Below are 21441 nucleotides of genomic sequence, written 5' to 3' on the forward strand. Positions count from 1 at the left end.
ACATGTTTGTTTAATTTAAGACAATCAGGATATTATAATGATATTTTTGATATATTTTATACTTTTAGATTAAGTTCCACTTAAAATATATTTTTATTTTTTCTTGTTACGACGTTCCAGTTATATTAAATAATAAAAATTGCTTATTATGATGCACATATGATTTTATCAGTGCTTATATTTTATATGTTTAATTTTATGTTTTATATATAATTTTTAGCCAAGTTGATCCATAGGAAAATTTTAGCAGTAAATTATAATATTTAAAAGTATTAACTAAAAATATGATACTAATTACTAGATTAAAGATATTAACTGCATAGTCACCAAAAAAAGATATTAACTGCATTAAAAATACTTACTAATATAAATTAAAATGAGGAACATATGCCACTTGAGCTAAGGCTCATTGACAAATTTTATATGCGTTTAAATTTTGAACTTTATGTAATAGGGTCGGCAGCCGTGGCCCAAAGCAACAATGATGATTTTGTAAGTGATGAGATTAACAAGTTACATGAATTGCTGATAACCCTTGAAGAAAACGACGTTAAGGGAGAGCTAGAGTGGCTCAAATCTCAGGGCAAGCAGAGCAAGAAACAAGTTGATGATTTGTTGAATGAACTGCAAGAATTGAGAAACAAAAGTTGGTGATTGTTTGAATCTTGTGATGGCAGCAACTCATAAGTTCAGTGAAAACTATCCACACGATCTTGGACAAATACAGCAATCAAATGCACAACTGAGCGAGCTTAAGCGGAGAAAGCCTGTGGTTTTGTCAAATGAAGTTGTTGGTGAAGATTTCGAGAGAAATGTGGAGAAGATGTGGGAGCTTGTTAGAGATGAGAAAGTGTTGATGATTGGGATACATGGAATGGGAGGGGTGGGTAAAACATGTCTTGCAACTCATTTGGAAACTCAAATCAAAAGGGAAGGAACCTTCAACCACGTCATTTGGGTCACCGTATCTCGTGAGTATACCATTTCAAAGCTTCAAGAAGACATCGCTGAAGCAATAGGTGTAAAGCTTGGTAGAGATCAGAGAACAAGAGCAGCACATTTGTCATCTGCTTTATCAGAGAAAGGAAAATGGGTGTTTATTTTAGATGATGTCTGGAAATTTATTGATCTGCAAAAGGTGGGAATCCCTCGTTGTGGCTCTAAACTGATTCTAACAAGTCGGCTGAAACATGTGCTTCGACAGATGGATTGCCCCACACTTAATATAATAACAATGCATCCTCTCTCTTGCAGTGAAGGTTTGGAGTTATTTCTTGTAGGACTTGGTGAAGATCGCAAAACTCATATATTAAAGATTGCAGAGTCTATTGCACGGGAATGTGGTGGTTTACCACTTGCAATCAATGTAATGGCCAGAACCATGAAAGACATTGAAGACATTCATCAGTGGAGACATGCGTTGAATAAACTTAGACAGAAGATGGAAGAAGAGGTATTTCAAGTATTAAAACTAAGCTATGATAGCTTAAGACATAAATCCATGCAAAATAGTTTCTTGCTTTGTGCATTATACTCTGAAATCCACAGAGATGATAAAATGATAATGATGCTGGTTGATAGTGGAGCTATAAATGGAAGGAGGAGCTTGGGAGAAATTTTTTGTGAAGGGCATACCATATTCAATGAACTTGAAGACCATTCGTTATTATTGCCTCATTCTAAGATTCTGAGGATGAAGAATTCAATGAGAAATATGGCATGTCGTATACTGAATGAATCTCAGAGGTGCATAGTGAGATATGATCAAAGATTATTTGGAGGAATACCTCACTTGCTGGAATGGAGTGCTGATTTGGACATAGTTTCTTTGGATACAAACAGGATTGAACAAATCCCAGCGGGTATATCACCAAATTGTCCAAGGTTATCCACCTTGATTCTCAGTAACAATCACATCATTAGCATTCCAGAATGCTTTTTCACACACATGAAATCTCTAGCAATACTTGACCTATCTCAAAATCGCAGTTTAACCTCACTACCGGATTCGCTGTCTGACTTGTCTTGTCTTGTTTCTCTAGTGCTCCACGGATGTAAAGCTTTGAAAAAGGTGCCTCCATTGGGAAGGCTTCAAAAATTGTCAAGGTTGGTAATTTCAGGCACTTCAGTTGAGGTGGTTCCAGGCTTGGAAATGCTAACAAACTTAACATGGCTTGATCTCTCTTACAATAAAAAATTGAGGTTGAAAGCAGGGAGCGTACTACGTGATTTGACCAATTTGCAATGTCTCAATCTCTTCGACTCTGCTCTGTTAAACGTGGAATTAGAGGATGTACAAGGGATGATCTCACTCGAATATTTTGTGGCCGGCTTTGATGATAGCAAAAGCTATAACAATTATGTGGCAAGCATATGGAACAGAGGTTCTACACCCAAATGTTATCTTCTCTATTTGGGTGATATCTCTGATTCTGAATGGATTTTGAAAGCTTACGATGTTATTGATCCAAGTGATGACAACAACCAATTTCTACATTTATCAGATTGCAAAGACTTGGCTCATTTGCTGCCAAAAGATATTACCAAGCTCTCCATTGATTTTAATACGTGTTGGAAAAGCTTATGTGATGCTCTGTCAAATAATGCTTCTTCTTCTTTGATGAACATCGAAGTTGAGGGTTGCACGAAAATGAAGAGCTTGTTTTGTTTATTTGGTAGATGTTCCTTTTGCAGTAATCTCAACAACCTTCAATCCTTGCAACTTGATGATTTGGAGAGCTTGACGGTCATTTGTAAAGAAGATGTTCCAGTTACTAATACAATAACACAGCCTCTCAAATCAAATTCCATCTTCTCTCATCTCATGCGCTTAAATATCTCATATTGCCATGGGATAACAACGTTGGTAACAGCAGCGTTATTGCCCCAACTTCAAAACCTGCAGACATTAAGTGCAGTGAGATGTTATTCATTGAAAGAAATATTTGATGAGCGTGTTTCCACCATTTCGCTCCCCAACCTAACCACACTCGAGTTGTGTCACTTGCCAGAGTTAGAGATTCTATGCAAAGGAACTATAATCTCTACATATTTGCCGAAATTGGAGATCGATGAGTGTCCTAAGTTTAAAAATCACCATCACTTTCAAGTCTCATCATCATAGTTCCTTTTTATTTAAATAATCTTGTTTTCTTCTATGGGTGTAATAATTTCAGACCTCTTCGCCATATATATATATATATATATATGGTCTTTTTTCATATTTTGATTTATATCTCAGTGTTTAGTAGAAAATAAATTCTCTCAATTTGTTAAAAAAAATGGAGAGAGTTATGTGTGATCTATAATTCTTTATTGTTCTTTCTCTCATATTTTTTCTTAGTCTCATTTATAAAATTAACGGTGAGAACACATTTTACTTCTTCAATTGTAAAAAAAAAATTGAGAGAATCTATTTCCATGTTTAGTATATAGAGATTCATTTACATTAGTTGCACGTTAATTTTCTAAAAAAACAGTAATATAATTATTAATTTCTTTGATACTGAATTATGATCATATAAATTTATTTTATCAGAAGATTTAGTCTAATTAAATGATAATATAATCATTTTATATATTTTTAAGGTATTAAAATAATCTATTTATAAAAAATATATAAGTTGACAAGTCTTCGTTAAGTCTTCCCCTTTGCCATTTTGTCATTGATGTATCATATTCATGTATGTCCTTTTTTTTTCTCATTTTAATTTTCCTTTTATATAATCATCTAATTTTTCCATTTCACGGGGACCATCTTGTTAATTACTACTAGCATAAATAATACCACGGATAATAAATAAGTCTAAACTCGGGTTTTGCGATGATAAAAGCTAAATATGATAAGATAGTTTTAAATGCTTTATTTTATCTTAATATGTTAGTTAACGCAATTTAGTTAAGCTATTTTGAAGTTGCCAAATTAGCACATAAGTGACCTTTTATTTTACACCCAAAATGGTGATGGTGATGGTTCTGAGTTTAGAATGATTTTAGAGTTGAGTTTTGGAGGAAGAGAGACGGCTGCATGTGTGCCTGTGAGGTGAGAGATGTGATTAAAAAGCTAATTGGCTAAGTCTAGAGTGATGAATTCGATGTCATGTCATCTATTTCGTTAACAGAAATGGAAACAATTGAAGTCTAGTTATTTTTATCAGATTTTAAAATATTTTAGAGATTATTTTATCAATGACATATTTTAGAGTTATTTTTGTTAGCACTAAAATATTCCTAGTACCAATTTGGCTGATTTAGTAATTTACTCATCATATATATATATATATATCGTTGAAAATCATATCAACAGTAGCAATGTCTTTTTGATACATATGATACTCGTGCTTTTAAATTCATAGAAATTATTGAATTGTAAATTTTTTGTTTAATTATAATGTTTTGGAGTGTGAATAACCGAATATCACTACTAAAATGTTTCCTTGAAATAAAAGTTGTAGTTATCGAATCTGTAAGCTCCTTAATATGTTTGCTAGAACACTACGTACTCTATACTACTGCACTTGTATTATTTTAAGCTTCATACATCGACTTTTTGTGAGTTCTACACAAATTATGAAGGTCAAAATCATAAGTATAAGAGAGAACAATATTAATACGAAAACACGAGATTCAAACAAATTAAATCAAAAAGCAAGAAATTTAATTACAGAAATACAAACATTTGAATACAATCAATTTCCATTGAGAGGAAGCTACAATTCCAATCTCTACTAAACCTTGGAGCTATACACTATCCCAACGCCTATAATTATCGACAAATACCAGAGGTTCCGAATATTCATCACAACATTATTAATTAAAAAAGAAGCTAAACGTGATACTCAATTATAACTGAGATCTACATCTAATAATTTGTTACTATATACAAGATGGTGAATTTTAACCTCTTTAGCTGTAGATATAAAATAATAAAATTTATATTCATATACAGTCGACAGTATTAAGTTTTGACGTTTGTGAGAGTAGAAGAGTTCATAACAAATCTAATCTGGTTATATTATTATTATTCTAAATTTTATTGTTTTATTTTGTTAGATTTGGTTTAAAAATATTTGGTAACAAAAAAAAAATATCCTTAAAAAGATTTAGATGCGTAGCATTACTCAAATAAAAAATTTGGTTTAACAATTTTAAATGTTGTAGTGCATATCCAACCTAATTAATAAGTATTGTCTCTTATAAGTTATTAAGAGTTAATTGATCATATCTATATACATATATCCATGGTTGAAATATCCATTGTCTAGTCTGGAGGGGTAGTAGCTAGCATTGTGAAAGAAAGGCCAGCCTTAAGTTCAATAATAATATCTAGCGAACAAAATCTATGCATGATTATCAATTTACTTATTAATTTATTTTTTGCCGTCTTCTTAATTTGTATAAATGTTTATTTCATTTGAGCAGATTATATTATTAATAGAGATGCTTGCAAAGCATGAAAATAAAAATAATGACATACAAATTTAAAATTTGAAGAATATACTTTCATCATCACCTATAAAATAAAAATTTTAATAAATTTGGTATATGCATGCAATATCAAGTATCAGAACTCTAAAGTCTAAGGTACAATATCATAATGAATAACGCGGTTGCATTGTGAACTACAAATCCAATGAATCCACCAGGGGAAGGTAATTTATAATACTGTGATAGTTTCTTGAAATTATTTTAAGTTGATTCATCATGGATTTAAGCGATTGAATACTTTATATATGTTTCTTCGTACACTCAAAGATACTACATTATGAATTAATTAGTTGTTCCAAAAGTATAAATTGAAAAGAGGAGAAACATTAATGATTATTTCTGATCTATAAATAGTTATGTATCTATTTGTCATTGCTTTAGTTTTGTTTTTACCAACTACTTGTGTTGAAGTATAAAAGTCTTGACTGGATCTTTTCCTGTCTCATCATGTTTGTACCAATTAAGTGGCAGCTGAAGATGATGACCATGAAATAGTTGATGCCTTCTTTGGAGGTTTAATGCAGCATTCAATTAATATTATTAGTCAACCCATCAACTTGCTGGGAGGTAAGCACCCCTTGCTCCCATGAATTCAGCATTGCGTTGCATAAACAGATTTCTGTTTCTTCCACCATAATTTGAGAAATCTAATAAAATATATTATTTCTTTTGGAGATCTCAAAAGTGTGTATATCTATGTAACTATATATTAGTTAAATTCCAGTTAAATTCTCAAGCATAAACAACAAAGGGAGATGGTATGTATAAATCTAGATTTAGAAAGTGAAGTGAAATTTTATTAGAAAGTTTTGATCGATAAATTAAACTTGGCACAATAATTACATATTTGGTTTTGATGATTTCAGCGGCTAAAAGAAGCGGGGGTTGAATCTTAGCCCCCTTTTTGCTTGCTAACACTTGCTGGACTTTGAAGAGACTTTTCTGTTTTTAGTTCGTCCCTAGCCACGAGACTTTTTCATTTTGTCTCGTCACTTGGCACGAGACATTTTTTGTTTTTACTCCTGTGCAGTAGAAAACATAAATGGAGTAGGAGAGAAGAAAGATTACACCCAGATATATCCTGGTTCAGCTGCTAAGTGCAGTGCAGCCTACATCCAGTCTCCATCACAACAATGATGGAATTTCACTATAATCAATCTGATTACAAACTGTAAAGTGCTAACCCAACTTACAAGGGGATTCCTACAGAATCATGAAACACAACATAGATGAACAAAGGAACTCTAAGACATATATGGCTTTTTCTTTTAATTTTGCACTCTCTGCCTTTTTCCGCTCTATGGCTTTTTCATACAAACCTCACTGTTTGCCTTTTTTCATGAGACTCAAGACATGACAAAATTAAACAGAAAAATACTAAACAGAATACATTGAAGGAGAAGAAAATCTGTAAACTTAGGTAGCTCTGAGAATCCCGTGCCTTGCACTCTCAATACTTACTTCTAACTCATTGCTTCAACCAGTGGCTGTTCCCCCTTTTTATAGAAGAGAGAAGCCTCCACACTTGAAGCCAAAAACCCAAGCCAACTTCTTCTTCCTTCAAGAAACCGGTTTGGCCACACAGAGAGAGAAGAGATAACCATGCAAAACCCAACATGCAATTACCTCTAGTTCTTTCTTGATCATCATCCTTCATCAATCCGAGCTCTCCATCCTTGGCTTGCTCTCCAAGATGGATTTCTGGCCCTTGATGCTTCATGATGATAATGACTTCATCTGCTTTAATCTCTGCCTCAACCATCACTTCGCCACTCTAGCTACTTCCTGTGGTGCTTGAGCAGAATCAAAGATAAGCCATGCTTCAAGAATCTCCCTGGCTGGCCGTGATCTTCTTCTTCCTTTTTGAGCATGAAGAAGCCAAGATTACCTCACCAAATCTATCCAAAATTGGTGACAATCTCAGCCACAGCTCATTTTTTATTTTAGTATGTTTTCTTGCCATCATTGTGATGGTCTTTAGGCTTGCTTTCTCTTCCTTTCGGTAGCTCATTTTTGCTTCCATAATTAATTAACATATGTTAAATGAAAATCAAATTAATAATTTTGTAATTAAATATTTCAATAATGTTTGTTCATCATCAAAATTAAATTAGAGTTTTCCAAACTCATCAATCTCCCCCTTGATGACAAACATTATTAAAATTGAAATAGAAAGAAATTTAAAAAAAAATTGAGTATGAGTACTCCCTTTGAAGATTGAATTTCTCCCCCTTTCTAAATGTCACATGGCTCGCCCTTGATGTATGCTTATTTTACCAAGGGAAGCACTAACCTGTAACATTTTAATCAAGCTTCAAGAACAATGTTATTTAGCATGGTAGATGATACTAAATGCTTGATTTATGAGCAGTTTTAATTGATAATCAAAACTCATTTGATATCATAAACTGATTTACTGCTCAAACTATACAACAAAACAAAGTGGTTCAAAAATTTCAAATATTTTCCAGTCAATATATCAGAGCTATATTATTCATTTAAGAAAAATATTTTTGAATCACATATGATCACATCAAAACATGGCAACTGTTAGATATCACAATTTAAAGGAACTGCCAAAAATAAATGTTCAAACCAACATGTTTACCAAGATGAATAAGAATATTCCTATTTCAATACAAGCATGTTTATCAAGATAAATCAACAATCAGGCATTCATATGATCAATACAAACATATTGTCAAACATCATCATAAACCAAATGCCAAGTGTATTTCCAACAGTAGTAACCATAGTAAGACAAATGCAATAACAACATGCATTCTTTAAACAAGAGAGATAATGAATTTTCAATTTGAAAATTTCATCCCCTGTTTCTTTAGTTTCAATTTCAATTTTGGAAACTAAATTTTCTCCCCCTTTTGGCATCAAGGGGCACCTGCACAAAATATGAACAACATAACAAAGTATCCATAATAAAGTAACAAGAGAGTAGCAAAGTATCATAGAGCAGTGAGTATCAAGTCATGCTCCTACAAAAAACAGATTGAGCCTAATGGAGCCAATATCAAATAAAGTAAAGAAACAGTCATTAATCATCAGAAAGATTGATCTCTGAACCGGAATCATCATCATAATCCCCTGTTCCCATGTCATCATCAAAGCTTTTAATCATGAAACTAACTCTTTCGTGACATTTTTTTCAAGCCCTTTCCTATTCATATTCCAATTTCCGGGCAGCCTTGTGAGATTTACGCATTAGCTTGGCCATGTTGCGAAACTCTTTGAGAACTTCCCGGATTGATTGAGTGACATCTGAGGGTTCAGGACGGCTCTCTAGATCGCTGAGAGATGGTTCAGAGGGAACAGACTGCTTGCCTTTCTTGCCCGAAACTCCTCCTCCTTTAATCATGGAAATCTTGTTCTCAACAGATTCATTAGACAAATCAAACTTAAAGTACTCAAATATACATGTGAGAAACATGCCATATGGAAGATTATCCTTTTTAGTACTCTTTACTGCTTCCCACATATGACGTATCATAATATAAGCAAATGAAATTGGGGTAGAAGTAATGAGAGCAAATAGGATAATAGAATCAAAAACTGTTACTCTATGGTGAGAACCACTTTGAGGAGTGAGGATATGAGTGATGATACGGTGCAATAGAGAGTTCTCCGGGCCGAGTACTTTGTGAGTTGGGATTAATCCATCTAGTCCAGAAAGGTTTGCACAGATGTATTGCAAGACAGCTTGTTGTGTGACTCCTACTTGATCATCCCATTTATCAATCATGTAAACTTTTGGTCCTTCATCTTCATACCCAAGAGCAGCACCTACAGTTTCAGGATTGAGAGTGATGTAAACACGCTTGACGTAAGAATGGATTGAGCCATCAATCAAACACATATTTGCATAGAATTCCTGGACCAGCCCCGGGTAAACCAGTTTCTGAATATGAACCAGAGGGGTCCATTTCAGAGCATCAAACAGAGAAGAAAAATTGATTCCTTTGGTGGCCAGATTTTCAAGATTCACCAAGTAAGAGGGGCAGAGATGTCGTTTCAGCAAGACCTTTTTGTGAAATTAATAGAATGCACATGAGTAGAACCTAGAGGGATCAAAATAGGAATGAGGTTTGTGAAACTTGTTCTTGAATTCGAGTGACTCCAAATTCGCGGGTTCATTAGTATCATGCAACACAAAGCTTTTCTGCCTCTTTTGAAAGCTCCTTGCATGTGGGGTGGATCTTTTCGGTGATGATTGAGGAGGTGAGGTATGTGACTCGTCTTCTTCCTCTTCAACACTTGGTTCCTTGGCCTTTCCAGATTTGCCTCTCCCTGACGTTTTCTTGGCAACAACCTTACGGCGCATGGTTTTGGTCCTTTTGGATGGAGTGGAATGAGTAGAAGAGGAGGTAGAATGGAGATGGATATGTGTATGGGTTGGAGGTGATGAAAAAGGTGGATTTTTTTGAATGGGGGTTCGGTTACTTCTCCTAGGTGTAGTTTTCTTTTTCATGGTAGGAGAAATGAAGAGGTTGAATATGAAGAGGTGAGGGCCGAAAGAGAATGAGGGTGGAGGGAGGTTAGTGGTGCAATAAATGAGGATTGGAGAGAGATGATGGAGAGGTTAATGACCATAATGGCGCGGTTATTAACCAAATGGGAGTTTCAAAAAGTGATAAAGAGGGGGTTTTCCTTGAATCAAGGGATTAGTTGGAAGGAAAAGATATGATTTGACAACATACTTCTTCCAACAAGATTTGAAAAGACAAATCAAGGGATTTTGTGATTTTATTTTTTAAAGAAAGAATAACTAACTAAACTGTCATGGTGGGGTCAGGAATTATTAGGTGGGGCCCATGAAAATTTAAATCTGCGTTGCCTCCCCCTTGATCATAGCTCCTCCATCAAGCTTGCATTTTTATCTCGTCCAAACCTACGAGACAAAACTGAACAGAGTTAAAAAATTCACAAATTTTCAATGAAACTTAAATCAAACATTCCCAAACTTTTTCTCAAGGTGCAGAATCTGTCTTCACAGAGAGGTTTTGTAAAAATATCAGTAATTTGGTCTTCAGATTTTATAAATTGAATATCAATAGTTCCCTTTTGTACATGTTCTCTAATGAAATGATATTTAATTTCAATGTGCTTTGTTCTTGAGTGCAAAACAGGATTTTTAGAAATGTTTATAGCACTCATATTATCACAAAATAAGGGTATACTATTGATTTTTAATTTGTAATCTTCTAATTGTGTTTTTAACCAAATTAATTGAATGCAACATGCAGATGCGGAAATGTATTCTGCTTCAGCTGTGGATAAAGCCACTGTGGCTTGCTTTTTGCTTGACCACATATTGAGTGAGCTTCCAAGGAAGCAACACATGCCGGATGTGCTTTGTCTATCCACTCTATCTCCCGCAAAATCTGCATCACAAAACCCTACTGCACAAAAGTCATCAGATTTAGGATACCATAATCCATAATCACAAGTTCCCTTAATATATCTAATGATGCGCTTAACAGCCATGAGATGGGATTCTTTTGGGTGAGATTGAAACCTTGAACATACACCCACACTTTGGACAATGTCCGGTCTAGAGGAGGTAAGGTACATGAGTGAACCTATCATTCCCCTATACCTTGTTTTATCCACATCTTGACCATCATCATCCTTTTCAAGTTTTGTGTTGGGATGCATTGGAGTCCCCATTGATTTGGAAATTTCTAGGCCAAACTTTTTGATAAGCTCTTTTGCATACTTCCCTTGGTAAATAAAAGTACCACTAGGAGTTTGTTTAATTTGGAGGCCAAGAAAGAAAGTAAGCTCTCCCATTAAACTCATTTCAAACTCACTAGTCATGAGTTTTCCAAACTCTTCACATAAGGAAATGTTGGCCGATCCAAATACAATATCATCAACATAAACTTGAACAAGGAGTATGTCATCAATAGATGCTTTAATAAACAAATTAGTGTCGGTGGTACCCCTTTGAAATTGATTTTCCAACAAGAAGGCACTAAGCCTTTTATACCAAGCTCTTGGAGCTTGTCTAAGACCATAAAGAGCCTTAGTTAATTTGAAAACATGATTTGGAAACTCTTTTTGTTCAAAACCGGGAGGTTGTGCCACATACCCTTCTCTATCAATAAAGCCATTAAGGAAAGCACACTTAACATCCATTTGAAACATTTTGAAACCTTTATGGGCGGCATAGGCAAGAAGCAATCTAATTGCTTTCATTCTAGCTACCGGAGCAAAAGACTCATCAAAATCTATACCCTCTTCTTGATCGTAACCTTGGGCCACTAATCTAGCCTTGTTATGAACAACTTGTCCATCCTCACCAAGCTTATTTTTAAATACCCACTTAGTACCCGTTACCTTCTTACCATCCGGATAAGGTACTAATGTCCAAACCTCATTCTTGTCAAATTGAGCTAGCTCTTCTTGCATGGCCTTAACCCATGATGGATCCTCAAGAGCTTGTTTGACATTGTTGGGCTCTATTTGTGACAAGAGAGCAAGATTGCTAGGTTCGGCTTTCCTTTTGGTGGATGATCTTGTTGTTACACCATGAGAGGGATCACCAATGATGAAGTCATGAGGATAACCCCTCATAGACTTCCATTCTCTAGGTTTTCGGACAGGTGTTGAGCTTTGATGATCTTCTGGTGGTCTCACTGTTTCAGTTGCTCGTGCCTGCTCAGGAGCCAAAATGGAAATGTCTCCTCCAATCTGACGAGACAAAACCGGGCTGACAAATTCTTCACTTTGCACAGGTTTGGAATTTTCTTTATTTGTTCCAGCCTCTTCACAATCTGAATCAATATCCTTCACAATACTGGAAATTAAGTTAGAATCACAAAAAGTAACATGTATGGATTCCTCTATGGTTCTATGCTCTTTGAGATAAACTCTATAGGCCTTGCTTGTGGTGGAATATCCAACAAACATTCCTTCATAGGATTTTGGATCAAACTTTCCAAGATTTTCTTTATTATTAAGTACAAAACATTTGCATCCAAAAACATGAAAGTACTTAAGATTTGGAGGGGTTCCTTTCTATAGTTCATAAGGGGTTTTCTTTAACCCTTTTCTAATGATAGTTCTATTTAAAATATAACATGCTGTGTTCACAGCTTCAGCCCACAAAAATTTAGGAATCTCATTCTCACATAGCATAGCCCTAGTCATCTCTTGAAGACTTCTATTTCTTCTTTCAACCACCCCATTTTGTTGGGGGGTTCTAGGACACGAAAAATTATGAGAAATTCCTAAGTCATCACAGAATTTTTCAAAATTTTGATTTTCAAATTCCCTTCCATGATCACTTCTCAAATGGGCAATTTTCAAATCCTTTTCATTTTGAATTTTCTTGCAAAGAGTGAAAAAGGCTTGAAAAGCATCATTCTTATGAGTAAGGAAAAGTACCCAACCAAATCTAGAGTAATTATCTACCACCACAAGACCATAGAATTTACCTCCTAAACTTTGAGTTCTAGTAGGACCAAAAAGATCAATATGTAACATTTCTAATGGCCTTTTGGTTGAGATTTCATCTTTTGATTTAAAAGATGATTTTACTTGTTTGCCTAATTGGCAAGCATCACAAGTAAGATCCTTTTCAAACTTAATATTTGGAATTCTTCTAACCAAATTCTTTTTGACTAGCTTAGAAATTTGGTACATGCTAGCATGACCCAACTTTCTATGCCAAAGCCATTTTTCAGATTCAAGAGATGTAAAGCATGTTACATTTTGTTCCTTTAATTCCTCAAGAGTTAATCCATACACATTGTTACACCTTTTGGCTTCAAATAAAATATCCCCAGTTTTCAACCAAACAAACAAACTTCTTAAAAATAACTTCAAAACCCAAATCACACAATTGACTAACACTAAGTAAATTATGTTTCAAACCATGTACAAGGAGAACATCATTTATACAAGAAGAAAAATTTTTACCAACTTTCCCAACAGCCAAAATTTTTCCTTTTGCATCATCACCAAAAGTGACAAGTCCTCCATCATATTCATCAAGCTTTATGAAGAAGGTTGTCTTTCCGGTCATATGCTTAGAGCATCCGCTGTCCATATACCACATATTTTCTTTCCGTTTGGATGCTAGGCACACCTACAAAACAAGCTTAAGTGACCTCAGGTATCCAAATTTTCTTGGATCCTTTCACGTTAAACCATCTCTTATGTCCTAAGCCATTGTAATAAAAAACAACTTTACAAACTTTATCACCAATCATTCTTTCACCAAAGAAACATTGAATGGGAAAGTGTCCATTTCGTTTGCATACCCTACAAAATCTTGGAGTTGCTGTTTTGTTAAAGTAGGTGGGGTCTTGATACCTTGTATCATTTGAATATGAAGCAATGTTTTCAAAATGAGATTTTTCAGATTTATAAAACCCCAACCCAGCCTTATCATAAAGAGGTTTTTGACTAGCCAGAATTTGATTCATATTTTCAGAACTTTGGGTGAACTGGGCTAGGTCTTCTTTAAGTCTTTTAACCTCTTTAAGCAACTCTTCATTTTGCTTAAAACAATCCACATATGCAAGAACGGAATGATTACTTTCACAGCTCTTAATTTGGGCTCTTAACTGCTTATTTTTTTTAATAAGATCACAAGCAGTTTCGACCTCTCTCACTTTCTCTTTAAGAAAACTGTTTTCAGCTTTAAGAATGGTGATTTGTTGTTCAAGTTCTTGATTTTCCAACAGAAAGCATCTTATTTTTTCAGAAAGGTGGTCTATCATAAGATGAAGATCCTCAGTGTTAGGGTTATGAAAGACTACCTGATCTATGTGATCTGCCATGAGACATGGTTGTGACTTGGTCTCGGTTTCTTCATCATCATCATCTGAATCATTCTCCAAATCTTCCCATGAGGTCATCAGTCCCTTCTTCTTTCCTCTTTTCGGCTTTTCCTCCTTCTTTAACTTGGGACAATCAGATTTGAAGTGCCCCATTTCCTTGCAATTGTAACAGGTTACTTTGTTAAGGTCTTTCTTCATCTTCCTTGAGCTGCTGCCTTTGCCTTTGAGCTTCACCATTTTCCTGAATTTTTTTGCAAACAACACAAACTCATTTTCAGAAGAGTTATCACTGGATTCATCATCCAGAGGGTTAGTTACAGAAGAAAACGCTATTCCTTTCTTTTTTGGATCTTTTTTCAAATAGGTGTTTTCAAAAGCAAGAAGATTTCCTCTCAAATCATCAACTGTCATGGATTCTAAGCTATCGCTCTCAGAAATAATTAAAGCTTTTGTTTCCCACTCTTTTGTAAGACATCTCAACACTCTTCTCACTAGCACAGATTCTGAATGTGTAATTCCCAGAGCATCTAAGCCAACAATGATGGAGTTGAACCGTTCGAACAGTTCATCAATGGACTCTCCTTCCTTCATTGCAAACATTTCATATTCTCTGTTCAACATGTCTGTCCAAGTTTTCTTAACAATGGTGGTTCCTTCATGAGTGATTTGTAGCTTGTCCCAAATTTCCTTTGCCGTTGTGTATCGTGAAACTCGTCGGTACTCCTCAAAGCTGATAGCACAGTTGAGCAGGTTTACTGCCTTGGCATTTAACTCTATTTTCTTCCTATCTTTTTTGGTCCATCTTGCTTCTGGTTTGAGAGAGACTACTCCTTCAGCACTTGTGGTAGTTGGAAATTGAGGCCCTTCCAGGATAATCTTCCAAAGTCTGTAATCCACTGCTTGTACAAATATCTTCATCCTCTCCTTCCAATAGGTATAATTTTTCCCATTGAAAAGCGGAGGTCTGTTGCTTGATTGACCTTCAGTCAGATTATAGGACACCACATTTACACCACTGTTCTCTGCCATGAGGATCTTTACTCCAAGATGCAAAGCTTGATCTCTTTGAGACCAAGCTTTGATACCAATTGATGGTTTCAGTGGCTAAGAGAAGGGGGGTTGAATCTTAGCCCCCTTTTTGCTTGCTAACACTTGCTGGACTTTGAGGAGACTTTTCTGTTGTTAGCTCATCCCTAGCCACGAGACTTTTTCATTTTGTCTCGTCACTTGGCACGAGACATTTTTGGTTTTTGCTCCTGTGCAGTAGAAAACAGAAATGGAGTAGGAGAGAAGAAAGATTACACCCAGATATATCCTGGTTCAGCTGCTAAGTGCAGTGCAGCCTACATCCAGTCTCCATCACAACAATGATGAAATTTCACTATAATCAATCTGATTACAAACTGTAAAGTGCTAACCCAACTTACAAGGGGATTCCCACAGAATCATGAAACACAACATAGATGAACAAAGGAACTCTAAGACATCTATGGCTTTTTCTTTTAATTTTGCACTCTTTGCCTTTTTCCGCTCTATGGCATTTTCATACAAACCTCACTGTTTGCCTTTTTCCATGAGACTCAAGACATGACAAAATTAAACAGAAAAATACTAAACAGAATACATTGAAGGAGAAGAAAATCTGTAAGCTTAGGTAGCTCTGAGAATCATGTGCCTTGCACTCTCAATGCTTACTTCTAACTCCTTGCTTCAACCAGTGGCTGTTCCCCCTTTTTATAGAAGAGAGAAGCCTCCACACTTGAAGCCAAAAACTCAAGCCAACTTCTTCTTCCTTCAAGAAACCGGTTCGGCCACACAGAGAGAGAAGAGATAACCATGCAAAACCCAACATGCAATTACCTCTAGTTCTTTCTTGATCATCATCCTTCATCAATCCGAGCTCTCCATCCTTGGCTTGCTCTCCAAGATGGATTTTTGGCCCTTGATGCTTCATGATGATAATGACTTCATCTGCTTTAATCTCTGCCTCAACCATCACTTCGCCACTCTAGCTACTTCCTGTGGTGATTGAGCAGAATCAAAGACAAGCCATGCTTCAAGAATCTCCCTGGCTGGCTGTGATCTTCTTCTTCCTTTTTGAGCATGAAGAAGCCAAGATTACCTCACCAAATCTATCCAAAATTGGTGACAATCTCAGCCACAACTCATTTTTTATTTTAGTATGTTTTCTTGCCATCATTGTGATGGTCTTTAGGCTTGCTATCTCTTCCTTTCGGTAGCTCATTTATGCTTCCATGGCTGCCAATATTTTCTGTGTAATAACCGAAGAGAGAAAGAAGTGAGAGAGAAGAAAGAATCTGAAGAAAAGCAATTCAAAGTGGTTAAACTAATTAATTGAAAATAGCTTGCTTTTGCTTCCCTTAGTTGGCGTGTAGCCCGTTGGAAGCATTTGAGGATTTGTTTTTCTTTGCTTCATGGATTCGGACAAAGCATGAGGAACTCTCATGGAATTGGGCTTGGTTGCAATAATCAATAAGTTTCTTGGCCCAAAAATAACATTTGCTTTCCTGATAAAATTTTGGAACGGATTAAGCATAGGAAAACATTCATCAAAATTAAATATGGGCTTGGTTGCAATAACATTGAGCTTGGCCCATTAATACAACAATTCAGCCACATAATAGGAAACATGTAACAAGGCTGATTGTTGGTTTTAATTTGGGCTAGCAACATATTTATTTTCCGGCCCAATTAAAAAAACTGCATCACAAAATTATTAATTAACATATGTTAAATGAAAATCAAATTAATAATTTTGTAATTAAATATTTCAATAATGTTTGTTCATCATCAAAATTAAATTAGAGTTTTTCAAACTCATCAGGTTTAATCTTAATCTCATCATAATTTGATTAGTAAATCATATTTAGTAGAATATAATAGTTAGAATTCAATGACGTAAATTCTAAGTAAGTTTAGTATGGGTGAATAGACTTTTATAGTTTTATTTGTTTATGTTTTATTTTTATACAAATTTCACCTTGAATTAGAAGTTTATATTTTATAAATTTTTAATGAGAGTTTGAAATTTGAACTTTACGTAATAGGATCGGCAGCGGTGACCCAAAGCAACAGTTAAATGAATTGTTGCATGATTTAACTCTTGAAGAAGACGACATTAAGGGAGAGTTAGAGTGGCTCAAGTCTGAGGGCAAGCAGAGCGAAAGACGAGTTGATGATTGGTTGAATAAACTGCAACAATTGAGAAACAAAGTTGGTGATTGCTTGAATCTTGCTATGGGAGCAGTTCATTATTTCAATGAAAACCATCCACACTATCTCACACAAATACAACAATTAACTGCACAAGTGATCAAGCTTAAGAAAGAAAAGCCTGTGGTGTTGTCAAATGAATTTGTTGGTGAAGATTTCGAGAGAAATGTTAAGAGCATGCAGAAACTTGTTGGAGACGAGGAAGTCTTTATGATTGGGATACATGGAATGGGAGGGGTGGGTAAAACATGTCTTGCAACTTATATGGAAACTCAAATCATAAGGAAAGGAACTTTCAACTGCGTTATTTGGGTCACGGTGTCTCGTGAATACAGCATTTCAAAGCTTCAAGAAGACATTGCCAGAAGAATTGGTGCAAAGCTTAATGGAGATGATGATGAGAGAACAAGAGCAGCACATTTGTCATCCGCATTATCAGAGAAAGGAAAATGGGTGCTTATTTTGGATGATGTTTGGAAATTTATTGACCTGAAAAAGGTGGGAATCCCTCGTTGTAGAATCAATGGTTCTAAATTGATTATAACAAGTCGGTTAAAACATGTGCTTCGACAAATGGATTGCCCCACAAGTAATATAATAACAATCTATCCTCTCTCTTGTTTTGATTATTCAACTGAAGGTTTAGACTTGTTTCTTTTAAGACTTGGTGAAGATTACAAAACACCTGCAACCTTATCTCCTAGAATATTGGAGATTGCAAGGAATATTGCATGGGAATGCGGTGGTTTACCGCTTGCAATCAGTGTAATGGCTAGAACCATGAAAGGCGTTGATAACATTCACCAGTGGAGACATGCGATGAATAAACTTAAGAGAGGGGAGATGGTGGGAGAGATGGAAGAAGAGGTATTTCAAGTATTAAAAGCGAGCTATGATAACTTAACACATAAATCCATGCAAAATAGTTTCTTGCAATGTGCATTATACTCTGAGTTCTGGAAGGATGACAAAATAATAATGAATCTGGTTGACAGTGGAGCCATAAATGGGAGGAGCAGATTAGACGCAATTTTCGATGAAGGCCATACTATATTCAATGAACTTGAAGACCATTCATTATTGCTTCGTTTTGGGGATATGCAGAATTCAGTAAGAAATATGGCATGTTATATATTGAAAGAATCTGAGAGGTTGATAGTTAGATGTGGTAAAGAATTGACAGGAATACCTCACCTGCAGGAGTGGACTGCTGATTTGGAGTTAGTTTCTTTGGATAGAAACATGATAAAAGAAATCCCAGCGGGTATATCACCCAACTGTCCAAGATTATCCACCTTGATTCTGAGTAGTAATTGCATCAGTAGCATCCCAGAATGCTTCTTCACACACATGAAATCTCTAGCAATACTTGACCTATCTCATAATCGCAGGTTAACCTCTCTGCCGGATTCCCTGTCGGACTTGACTTGTCTTGTTTCTCTACTGCTTCATGAATGTTACGCTCTGGCAAAGGTGCCTCCATTGGGAAGGCTTCAAAAATTGTCAAGGTTGGTAATTTCACAGACTAAAGTTGAGGTAGTTTTAGGCTTGGAAATGCTGACAAACTTGAGATGGCTGGATCTATCTTTCAATAAAAAGTTGAGGTTGGAATCAGGGAGGGTGCTGCGTGGTCTGACCAATTTGCAATATCTGAATCTCTTCGACGCAACTCTGCTAAATGTTGAAATAGAGGATGTACAAGGGCTGACCACACTTGAATATTTTCTGGGTGGCTTTAATGACTGCAAAAGCTGTCACAATTTTGTTGCAGGTATATGGAGCACAGGTTCTGCTTCTGCACTCAAATCTTATCTTCTCTATTTGGGTAGTCTCGATAACTCTCGATGGATTTTTGAATCTTATCATCGTATTGGTCCAGGTGGTAACGACCACCAAATTTTACATTTATTAGATGGCGAAGAATCCCCTCATTTGCTGCCAAAAGATCTTACCAAAATCTCTATTGAATGTAATCCGCGTTGGAAAAGTTTATGTGATGCTCTGTCAAATATTACTCCTTCTTCTTTGGAGAACATTCAAATTGAGAGATGCACAGAAATGAAGAGCGTGCTTTGTTCATTTGGTAATTGTTCCTTTTGCAGTAATCTCAAGAACCTTCAATCCTTGCAGCTTTACCATTTGGAGAGCTTAACAGTCATTTGTAAAGATGTTACTGCTACTGATACAACAACACAATCTCTCAAACCAAATGCCGTCTTCTCTCAACTCAGGAACTTGGAGATCTTCAATTGCAATGAGATAGAAACGTTGGTAACAGCAGGGTTATTGCCCCAACTTCAAAACCTGCAGACATTAATTGTAGAGAGTTGTGAATCATTGAGAGAAATATTTGCAGCAGGTAGCAGTGATGCTGATAGTGATGATGCTGCTTCCACCGTCATTACACTCCCCAACTTAACCTCACTCGACTTGTGTAACTTGCCAATGTTAGAGACTGTGTGCAAAGGAATTATAATCTCTGAATCATTCCCGAAATTGGACATCCTTCTGTGTCCCAAGTTAGAAAGTCGGTCTCCATTTGAAGTCTCATCGTCATCATTTACTTCTTCCACATGACTTTCTTTTGGGCTCTGGTAAGGTCTCTACTATGGTTCAGAGGTAACATAATGATTTCTATATTCAGCTTGTAATGGAATAACTTCTGCAGGGCTGCGTCACTGAAAGTGGGCCGAACGACATTTTGGGTTTGACTTATTTGCCTTTGGGCTTGCAGCTTTTGTTTTTCCTTATCATGTGTTCTATTGAATAAGGTGTAGCCCTGTGTGAAATTTGTGTCCAACATCAACATGTGTGTTAGGTTGTGAACATTTTCAATTTAGTGGTTTCCAATAATTGACACATCTATATAATGTTCCATAGGGGATTTTGAGTGTTTGGTGTTCTAATAAATCTAGTCCATTTAAATTTTTGATAACAAATTTAAATATTCAAATCAAGGTAACAATACTAATTTAATACCCAATATTAAAAAAAAAACTATATTTAACAAATTTAGTTTAAATATTCAATACAAGATAACAATTAACAAGGGTTTCTTCTCACAACCCACAAACGACATCGTTTAATACCTTTTTTAATGTCAAAACGTATACAATATCGTTTTAATATGTCACGTTACTAATATGTCACGTCACTAACAGTATTGAGTTTCTGGAGGAATTACATTGATACACTTTTTTTAATTTGAAAGATCAAATTATAACAATCAAAAAGTCAAGAACTTAAAATAGTTTGTTTTATATATAGACCTATTGAATTATATTATGCTGTAAACACCAAATTATAATTCTTTGTAAATATGCTAAATTTATGTTAAATATAATGTTTGAGCATGCGTTGTTTATTAGTATTATGAGAAATTCTATTTGTTTTTCTTTTCCCTGCCGAATTGGATTGTGACAATGTAAGTTCTCTAATTTGTTTATTGCACTCTTATTGCTTCACTGAGCTCTCTCTATTACTTGTATTATTTTGAAGCATAATTTATTGAATACATGACTTTTGTGAGTTTTACACAAATTCTGAAAGTTAATACCATGTCTATGAGTATAAGAACGAACTTATTCCTTTTAATTTTTAAAACAAGCAAAATATTTAGGGGTGTTCATGGATCAAATCAGATCCGCATACTAATTAGATCGGATTGTGAATTTTATGTTGGTACCAAGATATGTGATTCGTATATTCGCGTATTCGCAAAAATAAAAAAATAAATAGGTAAATGTTTTTTTGGGCAAAATACCATAATAAGCCAAGGCAGGAGAGATTTTACGTAATTCAGCCAAAATGAAAATCGTTTTACCAATGAGCCAAATCATATTTATATATAATTTGAACCAGCCTGTAAATATTATTTAAATTTTATTTCAACTAATAATTATCATATATGTTATAT

The 21441-nt window shown here is 35.2% G+C and overlaps 1 protein-coding gene across 7 annotated transcripts in view; it reads left to right on the forward strand.

The window, feature by feature from the left end:
* LOC107635539 (probable disease resistance protein At4g27220) overlaps nt 1–20417 on the forward strand; it is a 26449-nt gene extending 6032 nt beyond the window's left edge. For 3 of the 7 annotated variants that reach the window (XM_021122153.1, XM_021122150.1, XM_021122151.1), the window contains 2 exons: nt 5953–6054; nt 17360–20417. In XM_021122153.1, the coding sequence (XP_020977812.1) occupies nt 17550–20102 (2553 nt within the window). In that variant the 5' untranslated portion in view covers nt 5953–6054; nt 17360–17549 and the 3' untranslated portion in view covers nt 20103–20417. Of the gene's footprint in view, nt 1–463; nt 1271–5454; nt 5652–5952; nt 6055–17359 lie in introns of those variants that run through there. The other 4 variants (XM_021122152.1, XM_021122149.1, XM_021122154.1 and 1 more) reach the window with 4 other exon arrangements.

Source organism: Arachis ipaensis, chromosome B04 (assembly GCF_000816755.2).
Source record: "Arachis ipaensis cultivar K30076 chromosome B04, Araip1.1, whole genome shotgun sequence".
Lineage (NCBI taxonomy): Eukaryota > Viridiplantae > Streptophyta > Magnoliopsida > Fabales > Fabaceae > Arachis > Arachis ipaensis.